Genomic DNA, 13,346 nt, shown 5'->3' with positions numbered 1-13,346 from the left:
GAAGCAATTTCCGATAATGTTTCAAAGGCACTACCATGGTTTGAGTAAGATGGCTATTCCCTTAACTCCCAAAGCTCTAAAACCATAGAAGATCACTATCTTATGGATTCCTTGTGATGAGCAGCTGTCTGGAATACTTGGTGGCAATCTCAAGTCCTTAGGTTTCAGAGACCTGGTCTTCATTCCACTGCAGTCATCAGCTCCTCTTTTTGTGGAAACATCTGCAGTCCACCATTTCTTCCCTGGCCTTATCTTATGTTAAAACCATAAGACTATTGAGATGACATTCATCTGAGAAGAAACATATTTTTAGTGACAGATTTTTCATTCACAATTTTCCACCCTTTTCAGTGAAGGATAGTTCCAACTTTTTTACCTGAAGGAAACTTCATTCCCCCATTATTTATTTATATGCAGCTTTAAAAATCTGGGAAAAGATTGCCTTCAGGTTGACCTGCTTGTAAATAAGATATTACTAAGGTTACAGAATGTAATTTCATATACTATAGGATAAATTAATAATTCAGATGTATTAAATATATTTTGTATCCATACTGTAAATTGGATGGAAATAACTGTGAGAAAGAAACTAGTCACAAAAGCAATTCTGCAAATATTTATATTTGCTTGGTGCTATTATATGTAGGCTTTGTAGCAATTCGAAATTTCTTCTTGTTCAACCTAGGTCATAAATACAACCAAATTTTAAAACCTTATTTTTCATAAAGAATGTCTTTACGAAGCAATATTTTCATAGATAGTTTTGGATTTGAACATATAAATAAGTCAAATTAGGTTACAGTTCTGTCTAGAACTGTAGGATTAAGAAACTGACTTTTTTGTATAACAGGTATTTCACATTGTTATTACAGAAACACAACATTTCAATCAAAATATTTAGGCATCAAATAAGTGTTAGGATGTTTTCCACAATACAGTCTAAAAAGAAGTTCTATCAATTTCACTGGCTTCTGTAGTCCCTTGACTTATGACCACAACTGAGGTCAACATTTCTGTTGCTAAGCAATATAGTTACATTTTGTCCCATTTTATGACCTTTCTTGCCACAGTTGTTAAGTGAATCACTGGAGTAGTTAAATTAGTAGTACAGTTGTTAAGTGAATCTGGCTTCCTCATTGACTTTGCTTGACAGAAAGTAGCAAAATGTGATCACATGACCCAGGACACTGCAACTGTCATAAATGCATGTATGTTGCCACATATCCAAATTTTTATCATGTGATTGTGCAAATGCTGCACATCATGTAAAAAAGGGTCATAAATTATTTTTTTAGTGACATTGTAACTTTGAACAGTCAGTAAACCTAAAGTTGAAAGTTGAGGACTACCTATATTGCAATTTCAGACCTGAAATGTTTTGTTGAACATTTCTACCTGAGATTGACTTTTACAGCATTACTTCAGCAAATATTAAATTCTCCTTTCATAATTACTTCAGAGAGCTGTTTTTGTTTAGGCTGAAAAATGCCTTTGCTGTATGAAGTGGCTGGAAAAGGTATTATTCCTTTTTCCATTGCAGTGGCACCAAAATATCGGCTGTCAATTAGCGATTAGAACTTAGTAATTCTAACATGCTTTTCCAAACTGAATGAGGATGGTGGTGTGGTTTTCCTCCTATGTCTTGATAAAAAGAAGATCGTGTAAAGGAATTTAAGAATGGTAAGATAAAGAAAGAACAATGGTAATGAAGGAGACTGTTGGTTGAATGTCTGAAATGAATGTAGTTGAATGAAACGTGAAGGGCAGAATGCATTTGAAGATTGTTTTAACAAAATAGTGCTACTTGTGCAATGTCTAAGGAAAACTATCTGGAAGAAAATGACTGCTGCTTTCAACATAGATGACCCTATTGCAAGTTCTTGACTGAAATCTGAAGTGATCCTCTTATAGATTGATAGAATTGAAAGACAGCAAACCTAGCTAAGATAGTCTGGGAATTGCACTTCATGTGTATTGCACATAGCAAAGATATAATTGTATGAGGATTGCAAGAATATATAATAAACTGTCCTTTAAGAAGCAACCTTTTTAAGCAAACAAGCAAGGATTTGTATATTTTTTGAATGTTATAACAAATAAAATGTATTTTTCAGTAAACAATGTTATGAACAACCTGTCCGTATTCTGTCTGGATTATTTAAAAATATTGAATTAGAAATCTATTAATCTGTAATGCGGGGGGGGAATATAACAAATATTGTTATGCAAAATAAAGAATAAACTCATATATAAATCAATTAAGATTCACCATCTCTTCACCAAGGGCAACTAAAAAACACTAACATTATTCTCCATTTCTTAAAATATTGACTATTTGTTAACGCAATGCATCCTCTGCCATGCCTTTAATAAAGGCAGAATAGATAAAGAAACCACAAAAGTGAGAAATGAGTGCCAAGGAATGAATTGTATAATTATGAATTGTAATTTACTCTGTTTTCTGAAAAGAACACATAGTTGCTGCTTGTGCTATCCTTCCAAAGGGCAGTTGCACTAGCTTAGTAAGGTTTTCTTGAACCTCCAATGGCCTTAAGGTCTTTTACAGGTCCTTGAAAGATATATGTTGCAATGATGCAGAAGGTGAGGTGGCTTATGGGTAAACAAAGATTTGCAAAGGCTTTCTGTTGAGCACAAAACTAGCTGCAAAGATTGAACAGTTGCCTCAAATTTAGAAGAGGCTGTTTTGAGCATCTTGGAAATACTTGGAGCTCAAAAAAAGATGATAAAATGCAACTCTTCCAAACTGCCCCACAACTATTTTGCATTTACAGGAAGTATTTCATATTAAACGGGCATTAAAACTGGAGGTTTCAATTTCAGTTTCTGTATCGCTGGAAATTAATTAGCCACAATGTTTTCTTTCTTTCTTTTTAAGTAGTAGATAGTAAGGACAGCTCTTGCCTCTGATTTCAAGATTGTCCTTTTCTAGTGTACCTTCTGAAAACAAACAGCATAAAATAATGAGAAACAAAAGGGTAACATTTTTCCTATTTATTTCATAGGTCCCAAATGAATAGAATATCTTGAAACAGATATCAAAAAGCATAAAATCATCCACCTATTGAACTGACTTTTAGGCATGATTAATGCCAATGCCCAAATTTAGCAGCTCCATACAGGCCAGTGTTACTGGTAGCATTAAGCTATCCATTGAGAATAGTTTCATTCATTTATTCCACTGCTTTATATTCAAGGAAATGCAGTAAAGCACAACATGAAATGAAGACCAACATCAGTTTGATGCCTCTAAAATCACAGTAATATTTAGTTGATCAATCAAGAGATAATGTGTTGCTCACGTAACCAATAAAAAGTTTACACATAAATACTATTGCTGTAATTTCTATGGTCATCATCAAAAGAACTCTAATGTTCTATATTACTTAGTGAACTTTGTCACTATGTGGAGATCAAATCCATCTCACTGATCAGTGAGTTATTTTTAAATAATCTGAAATCTTGTGGCCAACATATATAGCAAATATAAATAATATAAATTAAATCACACTTACTAAATAAAAGCTTCAATATTTTGAGTGGTTCAGATATATATTTATTATTATTACACAGTAGCAATAAAAACATTTAGTCACTTCTGAAAAAAAAATGGCCAGTGGAGTGTTTGATAATTATATGGGAAGAAAATATCTAAGTTTGCTAAGAACAAATTCTAAGCTTTCCTAATACCTAGTTAGGAACTTGCGAAACCCTTAAGTGAGAAATTTGTTTTCAAAAAGGTAAGGCATAAGATACAATCCTACAACTTTAACTAAATCCACCAGATGTATATGTAAACAGTGCAGATCTGCTTCTATTATTTCAAAATTATTTACTTTTGAAATAAATAAATGAAATAAATTTGTATAGTGCAATATTAATGCAATATTAGGGATTTTCAGTTCAATGTATAGTGAAGGATGTGTGTTTGTGTTTATTTTCATAGTCATAATTTTTTTGTACACTGAAGATGGTTATTTAATTTCATTGTATGAGGTGCAAAGACATAAAGTAAACTAATTTATTGTTTACCAAATAGGTCAACATAGCACCTGCAGAGAAGAGGCGATATACAGCATGCTTACAAATGTTTTTCTTATAATTTTCCCAATAACTACAACACTGATCATATGGTTTTTATGGCTAAAATAGAACAGACATAGTAGGAAGAAATGGCCAGATACTCTGGTAAGGTATGCCAACTATAGGTATGCAAAAACACTCAGTAGAACAGAAATGCTTAATAATGGTTATGACTATGTCTTACTGGCTATGCCACTACATATGTGGAAGGCCATTTCCCATGCCCTCAGCATCGACTTACACTGACCTTCATAGCAGAACAGGGATTTAAAGTACAGTAGGAGGAAGCAATGTATGGTCTACAAATCTGTCCATAGCACTAAACCATTCTTTTTTTGAGTACCTGAATTCTGAAATGAAAATTTGGCAGTTTCCAGCTGAAATTGGCATAGTTCTGTGTATAGGTATGAAAGAGACTAAAATTACTGCTAACAGTTTAAAACTTTTATTATGTGGTGAAGTCTATAATATTAAAAATTCTACCCTTCCTCCCCACTTTAAAATCTAGCCCTAGTGATTTACATGATGTTATCTGCTCATTGTAGTCTTATCTATCAAAATCCCTCCTTAACATTTGCTACCTATTGAAGTTTGATTGCACCTGTTATAATGGGCAGTTTAGTGTTTGCTGGATTTGCTCAGCAAGCTAATTTAGAATAAAAAGGGGTAATAGTTTGTAGTCTGCATGTTATAAGAAACTCACTAGTGACTTAACGTTGTATGAGCCATAATATGATTTAATTTGGAGAGGCATTATATAAACTGTTCTTTTGTTAATCAAGATCTAGAACATAGCTTGTTGTATGAACTCAGTTACAAAGCTCCAAAACAGAATCCAAAAAAATTCAAGACTTTGGCAGAAAAACAGTAACAGTACTGGATCACAGATTTTTTTTTTTTAGTTACAACCAAACCAAAATAATAAAATATTTGTACTTACATATATGGCATTCAGCTTTGTTCGGGTATTTTCCCACGTCATTGTAGTTGTGCTTTTAAAGTTGTAGCAACGTTTCGGCAGAATCTCATCTGCCATCATCAGGCTTCTGTATAGTGTTTGTCTGTGAGTCAGACTTTTGGCTGCCCCAAATTTAAATCTGAAACCACTGTAAAAGTCTGACTCATAGATGAACACTATACAGAAGCCTGATGATGGCAGATGAGATTCTGCCGAAACGTTGCTACAACTTTAAAAGCACAACTACAATGACGTGGGAAAATACCCGAACAAAGCTGAATGCCATATATATAGTATATATATATATATACTGTACGATCTCACATGAGAGGAAACTGCAATGTTAGTGGAGTCTAGTCATCTTTAGACACTCCCTGAATGTCTAAGCATTCCTTAATTCAGAGACTTTGTTTTTTTATTCATTTCACTATCAGTTTTGAAATGAGAATTTGAGGGCAATTCCACATAAGGTAGTTTTATTAGAAAGGGTGGGGGAAGGAAGCCAACAACAATTTTTACATTACATAGATGGATTAATTTAAAGCTAATTGTATTTAGTACTTCCCAAACTAGGGAGGGTACATTTTCCACTCAAGTAAAAAATTACAAATCCTTACATCATATTGTGGTATAGGCATCCATTTCCAGCCTAGCATATGGAAAAGATGATTATAAAGCCATAATAAACTGAGAAAGGAAAAAAAAACATTCTGTTCTTTATCTCTGATTTTCTCCTGGTTTCTGTTCCAGTTTTGTGATGAATGACCATCACATTGTTCCTTGAAGCATATAAGATCTTGACAAAGCATCATCTTGGACTATGTTTGTTTACACTGGAAACAGGTTTGGACTTAGAGGGAGGAAGATTAATGTTCTCAACTCTATTGTCTTCCCACCATATGCATATGAAAGTTAAAATAAAGATAAATTATGAACGCATGAGTTATTAACTTAAATCTTAGCTGCAATCTTCAAATGCATTTACTAATGAGTAAGACTAGCCGAATACTTCTGAAAAATTGTACCCAATATTCTTTAACAGATAAATAGTATCTAAAATATATTCTAGTTAAAAAACCATCTGCTGAAACCATTAAGATGAATGAGACTTCAAAGAAATGTATCTACACATTGTATTAAGACTTGCAAAAGGAACATGTTTTGGCTGAATTTTGCTAATAACCCTTTAAGCAATTTTAGCACAGAAGATTTTTTTTATTTTTTATGGCAGCCACTTTATTATGGTTCCATTAAAGTTATGATTTCTCAGTGTAAAATAGCTGAGAAGGGCAATCTAAATAAAATTTTAAATAGTGTTTGTTTTATTGAGTAATTTTCAAGAACTCCCATAATGAACATAGGTTTTGTATGGTTTAAGAAACAATACATATTGTTTTGACTTGTAACACCAAATGATAAATATGAGAAAAGGAAACTTCTGACTGGATTAATTGCAGCTTTTTTCTTTTGTTGTTTAAATGTTTCAAATTTCGGTTTCTTTTTCATTGTAAAACTCTGTTAGCATTTTTTTCAGTTTCTGTTATTATCAAAGTTGATAAAGTTATTTTTAAAATTTTACAATAAAATTTGCATTTTAATTTGTATGTATTTACAATGAAATGTAATGCACATTTCTTTGGGCATATTTCTTTGCAAATTTGCCTAAAATGCATAGCTTTCTCAAGCAATTTCCCTAGCATGGATAACTAGAAAAGTTTGCAATCAAGAATTATATAAGCTCTTCAGTGAACCCTCTGACTCTAAGAGAAAATACACTAGCAGCTCTAAAATTACTGAAATGGCTGTTGAAATTGCTGTCAGGTGCAGAGAGGTAAAACAACACATATAGTATTATTTATTTTTCTGTCCAAGGCTAACAATTTTGAATGGGGTGTAGGGAGTGATTATAAATTACAGAAGACAGTGAGGAACTGATTAAAACTTCAGTTCCATCAAGTATCTCACCCCCAAGTTATTTTTCCTCTTAAATAACAGAAAATGCTCTTAAGAGATCCAAGCAGAATTATGTCCTATGACCTCTAATGGTCTTAAATGAATATCTGGATTTGAAATAAGTTGTATTCCTAGCATGTTACAAACAAACCCAAAATAAATCTTTTAAATATATGTAAATATGTAAACACGGTGCAGAAGACTCAATCCTGGGCCTCTTAAAGTTCAATACAACAAAGTTCTCACAGAGTTGTAAATTATAGGTTTAGGCTCTAAACGAAGGTAGCAAAACTTGAAGCCGGAATCAGCTAGGTTTTTGGTGAAATGCAAGATCAGGTGCCTATTTCAAAACCAAGATTCAGAAAAATCAGCTTGGTCACTGAAAACTTCCCTGCACATATTGGAGTTTTCTTGGTGAAGGGGATATTCAGAACCTGCCAACAAGTTCACTTTTCTTTTTCGAGAGATGTATGGCTTTCCAGAAGGAAGACTTTCGTATTTTGTTAGGTATTGCCTGCAAAAAATAGTAGTGATATGATTATACTATATTACTTGAGCAATATAGCATGTTATAATCTTAGGAATAATTCTTAATGACATACACATTTGGAATGGATCGTGTTTTAAGTTTTCCTTATCCATAATTTTCCAGAGCAAAGTTGAATAAAAATGAATGCAATACACGTCAATGGTACTTTTTTCCTTGAACACAATGTCAGATGCTGTTGAAAGCCAATCTTTGGGAAAACTTGATTATTGAGAACTTCCTTGCGTAGATCAAGGCCAAAGTCAGGTGTAATAGGAACAGTATTACTGGTGAAGGTGAGATGTTTAAAAATAATCCATGCTTACATTCAAGTGATCTATAGTGGTATCTTTCAGATCTTCCATATGAATGCATGAGGGCTGGAGAGTGATGTGTACATTTTGACTACTAGCTCAGAAGAATGTAGCCTTTAATTTAAAAAAAAACCTCAAAAACTTTCCTCACAACAGAGAGTGGCAATGTGGTTCCTCCAGAAAGTAGGTATTTTTTAATCTCATTAGATTATAATAATCTTCTGTGAGAACTATGAAATCTCTTCTGTGGAGAAAACTCTCTTCTATAAAATCTCAAATACCTCTCAAAGTAAGTCTATAAACACGTGAAATTATGAGATTTAGTGTCCTTTTGGAAGTAGTCTTTAAGGATACTTAGACCATTACAATGGCATCTGAATAATTTGCTGATCACTGCTCTACAGTTGTAGATAATTCTCATTTAATGGCCACTTGTTCAGCAACAGTTCAAACTTGCAATGGTGCTGAATGAATGGTTCTTATGACTAGCCCTCATAGTTCTGGCCATGATAGCCTCTCTAGATATATTAGCATTTGTGATCTTTGTCAGCTTCCAACAAGCAAAGCCAATGTGGAAGCCATTCAGTTCTCCTGAAATTAATTCCTTATTAACCTCTATTTCCTTTTTTCTGTCCTGAGAAGTTAAAATTTACCACTAGCTTCTTCCAGAAAATGAATGGTACCAGTATAACCTACATTATTCATCTTCTTGATATGTATCTGTCACACATCTTTGAAGTTCAATTGATCTTTAGCATCATACAGTACAGTGATAGATAGGAGTTTATGTGTTTTGGGAAGTATAAAAAAAGAAAACATTTGATTCAGTCAACTAATTCCAAGGTAGTCAGATTTAGTCTTAAACTAATTTCCTCAATCAATCTGTCTTTTCATGAAACTGATGACCTTGGTTAACTAATCTATGCCTCTCGGAGATCAAAAATCTCTCTAGACTATACCTCTAAGGATGGTGGTGAACATTTTGTGGAAGATTGATGTCTTTCCTAAACTTGCCTATCATGACACCAATCTTGATCATACCATGTTTGCTTTTTCCCTCACTTTGCTTGGAGAAAAAAAAGTGCATTTGCAATGCTGAAGGGGTTGTAAAAATTGCCACTGTGGTATATTGATCATACACTGCTAGAATACGGTGATAAGTCTATCAGAGAGAAAGTTGGAATCTGGATTGGTAATGAAATTAGGACAATCAACAACTATTAATTAGGGACTAATTTAAGGATCATCCAACCTCCTATATAAATTGCACTCTAATTTCTTATTTATTTAACTCATAATGATCTTCTCCAGAATCAGAAAGATGCATTAAAATGCTAGGCAGATCAATAAATATTTCTAGTTGCTTCCTACCTAAATGGACTTTCGGTTTTATCCATCTGCATGCACACTAAAAATGGGTATTGCGAAAATTTCACTGTGGTGACAAAATCCAACATTGCTTCAATTTCAGTAGTGGTTTCCAGGCCAGTGTTCACAAACATAGCGTCCACAACAAAATTACCAACCATAGCCACAGCTCCCCTGAAACAAAAGAGGAATGAAAAGAAAACAAGTGGTCAAAAATTGAATATTATATTGGAATAATATCTCCTCCAATGGGTAACTTTTAGACAAATTGTTCTGTATAAAAATCTCATTTCACATTGGCTTCCCTGGCTGCACCTCTATATTACTGATTCTTCCTAGCAGTCAAACATTGATGTTGCTAAGGATAGGAGGAGAAAAAGAAAAGTGGCTGTATAGTTTAAACATTAATTCCAGATGTTTCAGGAATTCAAACCTTGGACAGGACAGGAATGATAAATCCAATTCCCTACATTTTGCTGAATGACAAATTACAACATTCCTCACTCTAGCCTTCTGGTTGTGATCACTGAACATAGTAATGTCACAACTGGAAAAATATGGGCTCACCCCAAGAGTTCTCAGGTATTGTTCCACTAATTATTTTACTCAAAGCTGATAAGGGCAATACACAAGTTTTATTCAACACCTGATAAAGACAATACACAAGTTTGAGCTACCAAAGGTATAAGTAACAGTTTTTACTATTTTGTGGTTCATCTGATCCACGGAGGGAAAATGATAAAACATTGCCATGAACACCATATAAACATCAATTGTGAGTTGACAGTCACATGGAGGAAAGTTTATCTTCACCTTCACATGACTATCAGCTTGCAACTGAAGTTGGGATGCAAGTATGCAATCCAGGGTTTGTGTTGTGTTGATACAATAGACATTTCAAGTTTTCACTATCGCTGTTTATACCGGCTGTTTCAACTATGGTTTTTAGAATCAGATAGAAAAAGAATCTTCTGCAGAAAAACTAAAGTTACATTTTCTCTATTTTCCATATGTTTTCATACAACTACTGTTTCAACTAAGGGTCTAAGTTTTTAAAACGTTTTAAAATTGTATTATTATTATTCTTGTGCCTTATCTATCATTCAATGTTGGCGATCCTATTTTTATCAACAGCCACATGAAAAAGTACTGTTGAGTTTTACCTAGACCAGTCCCTTAGATTTTGATTTAAAATTGTATACACTAACTAAATTTAAAATCCCTCATGTTGATGATGAAATTTAATATCTCCATCAAGAACTAAATTAGATGTCTCACCGGTTTTTAACTTTTGTTTTGGATTCTCTGTACCAAAGGCTGAATTCCATTCCTCCTGATGCATCGATAGTCACACCTCCCTTGAATTCAGCACTGCAAATCAGCCCAGATTGCAGCTGGATAGCCTAAGTAAAAAAAAAAAAAAAAAAAGAACACATATAATATTTCTTGCTTATCTAGTAAATGTTCAGATTAGTAATGTTTTAGGAGGACACAAATACTTTCTGTCTCTACTTCTCAGACTCCCATTCTGAGTTTTCCCTTTGGTGTAAAGAAAAATCTCTCCATTCCATGCAACTGGGCTACTCAACCAGCTAAGAACAGAAGATCCATAGATGAAGCTTACAGTGTAGGGCAGCTACACAGAGAGTCACTTCAAAGTACATTTTTTTAATAACAGAAACTGTTCTTGAGACAGTTGTTTCATGTTGCACAGAAATGAAACATCTTTCCCCTCAGCACTATTCATGCAAGTTCTTTTTGATATTTCTGGTCCACTAAATCAAATAAATAGGTTTCCAGGACATACATTTCACAGTACATACCTGTGAGAAATCCAACAGAAGGATGAGCCCTTTCACTACATTAATGGGGTCTCCAGTGGCCGAGAACATTTTAGACATTAAATCACTATATCCTTGGAAAAAGGTAACTGGCCGGAGTTGAACATCAAGCACGATTGCTGACAAACCAGCAAAGGAGTCAAGATTTTCTTCTCCTTCATCTGCAGATGTAGCTATAATAGATTCCAGACCTTGAGCTTCAATTACCACCTAAAAGAAAGCAACAACACACAGCACATGGGAAAATAAATATGTGCATGCAAGGACATTTTGTTCTAAATTCAACAAGATTGTCATATTATTCCTCTCTTGTTCACACCTTCTTACAACTGAGAAGCGGCGCAAGGCTTTTCTAAGATAACTGCTACATTGAAAAGGAAAGGAGACAACTACCATCAAAGGGTAGGATGGGAGGGTGGGAGGAGAATAGGTGAAAGCTACAGAAGGGGAGATTTTGGTCAATGTAGAGAATATTTTATGGAAGCTCTTGTTTGACAAGGAAGTAGACTTTCTTAGATGTCCTATAAATCTATTGGAGGGATATATACAAATTCTTTTAGTCATGCATCAAATACTACAGAGTCTTTAATGACAAGGGTTGGGAGTAAATGATCACCAGATCCTTTCTCATTCTATGATTCTATCAAAATTTGATAGACATAGTTGGACATTCAAGGTAATAAAAACTGCAGCTAGTCAACTTCTCATAATTATGAAAGATGCGGAAACACTTTTTTTCCCCACCTGGCCAATTAACAGTATTTTAAATGTAAAAAGTAGGGAATAGAAAATGATGGAGTTGCTGTTACAATAAACTCTAAGCTACGCCATCGAAGGAAGCTTAGAGCACACGGATTCAGGTTCAGTCTGAAACATCACCACTCAAACATCTGGATGATGAGCAGGACCTTTAACACTGTAATGAATTAAGAGGACAACAGTAAGCTGTTCATCTTCCAAACCACTTTTATGACTAGAAGAGAGGTATTATGCTTCTGCGTGCATAAGGTTTAAAGCAATTCTGAACCATTTGCACAAAAAGCATGGTCCTAAACAATAGTTTGATGTAATTTAAGGCAATTTTCCATGGTAAGTTGTATATGACTCCAGCTGCTGGCTAGGCTCTTTTCTGATGTTTTTATTTTAATAGTGCATGAGACATACCTGGCTGGCATGAAGTTGAGCAAATTTATTGAAAAGAAAGATATTCATGTTGCTTCTTCTTAAGATGCCCGAACCAGAGTACAGTATATCAAGGCTATATGTAGACGATAGAACTTGGTCACCTTAATTAAACAGAGTTACGTGTTGTAGTTACAATTTTGGAAAAACAATCAAGAAATGCAAATATAATGTAATATTAATTTTGGTCATCACATACGTGTTAAGTAACCAGAGAAGGCCGAAGAAGAACCCATTTTTGAAAATCGGTCATAATTATGAATCAATATGTCCTTCAGAACTTTACGGATCATTTTGCTGAAAAACAAACATTTTATTTCTATTGGAGAAGAAAACATTTTCCCTGTACAATAAAATACCAAAAAGATACATTTTATAATAGCATTACATTTTTATTTGAGCTGAAATCCATACTAAGAACCTTCCTTGGAGAAAAGATACTAATTTATTTAACTAATTAATCTGATTAAAGAGATATGGCTGTTTGCTGAAAAATATAGTAAAATAATCTCATCCTTAAAAACTTCTACTTCTCTATGCACATCGTTATGCCACCAATTGATGGCTCAAATTCTATAGTTCAGCCTACACGAGAATTGTACTTACGTTGAGTAATTCTTCTGTAGTGTAAATCTGTTTTCTCTGTGTTCACAATGAAACACAAACCTGCCAACCACATTTAGACTAATGTATTGTCAAATGTACCCCATTTTGTTACTATTGTGTAAACCCCCAAAATTGGTTAATTTTTTTAAACCCATCACAGTAAGCATACTACACTAACACAATCATTCTATCAGAGAACTGAGTTAGCATTTTGCTTGCCTTAATGTGGATGTCTTGATTTTAAAAAAATTCTGATGAGTAAAGCTATCTTAACTTTTCTAGTCATATTCCTCCCACCCCTACTACTACTACTACTACATCAAAAAAAAATTTAAGTGTTAAATCATTGCAAGATGAAGATCTCCTACTTGAACAGGAGGTTGGACTAGAAAACTTCCAAGGTCCCTTCCAACTCTGTTATTCTGTTAAGAAAGGAACAGGAAATACGTACATAGGACTGCTAGCCAGTGCACTTTTAAGCTCTTTTTAAAAAACTA

General features: G+C 33.9%; 1 protein-coding gene across 1 annotated transcript in view; it reads right to left on the bottom strand.

The window, feature by feature from the left end:
* Nucleotides 1-5,518: 5,518 nt before the first annotated feature.
* Nucleotides 5,519-13,346, bottom strand: part of MTTP (microsomal triglyceride transfer protein) — a 33,893-nt gene continuing 26,065 nt past the window's right edge. Inside the window, exons 13-18 of the mRNA XM_026672684.2 lie at nucleotides 12,443-12,540; nucleotides 12,226-12,347; nucleotides 11,044-11,271; nucleotides 10,499-10,623; nucleotides 9,224-9,394; nucleotides 5,519-7,526 (exon numbers count right to left, since the gene is read on the bottom strand). Of these exons, the coding sequence (XP_026528469.1) occupies nucleotides 7,358-7,526; nucleotides 9,224-9,394; nucleotides 10,499-10,623; nucleotides 11,044-11,271; nucleotides 12,226-12,347; nucleotides 12,443-12,540 (913 nt within the window). The 3' untranslated portion in view covers nucleotides 5,519-7,357. The remainder of the gene's footprint in view (nucleotides 7,527-9,223; nucleotides 9,395-10,498; nucleotides 10,624-11,043; nucleotides 11,272-12,225; nucleotides 12,348-12,442; nucleotides 12,541-13,346) is intronic.

Source organism: Notechis scutatus, chromosome 4 (genome assembly GCF_049901735.1).
Source record: "Notechis scutatus isolate UNSWTSFEM ecotype Mainland chromosome 4, rNotScu1.2, whole genome shotgun sequence".
Lineage (NCBI taxonomy): Eukaryota > Metazoa > Chordata > Lepidosauria > Squamata > Elapidae > Notechis > Notechis scutatus.
Note: the sequence above shows the minus strand (reverse complement) of the source record. Positions and strands in the feature narration are given on the sequence as shown.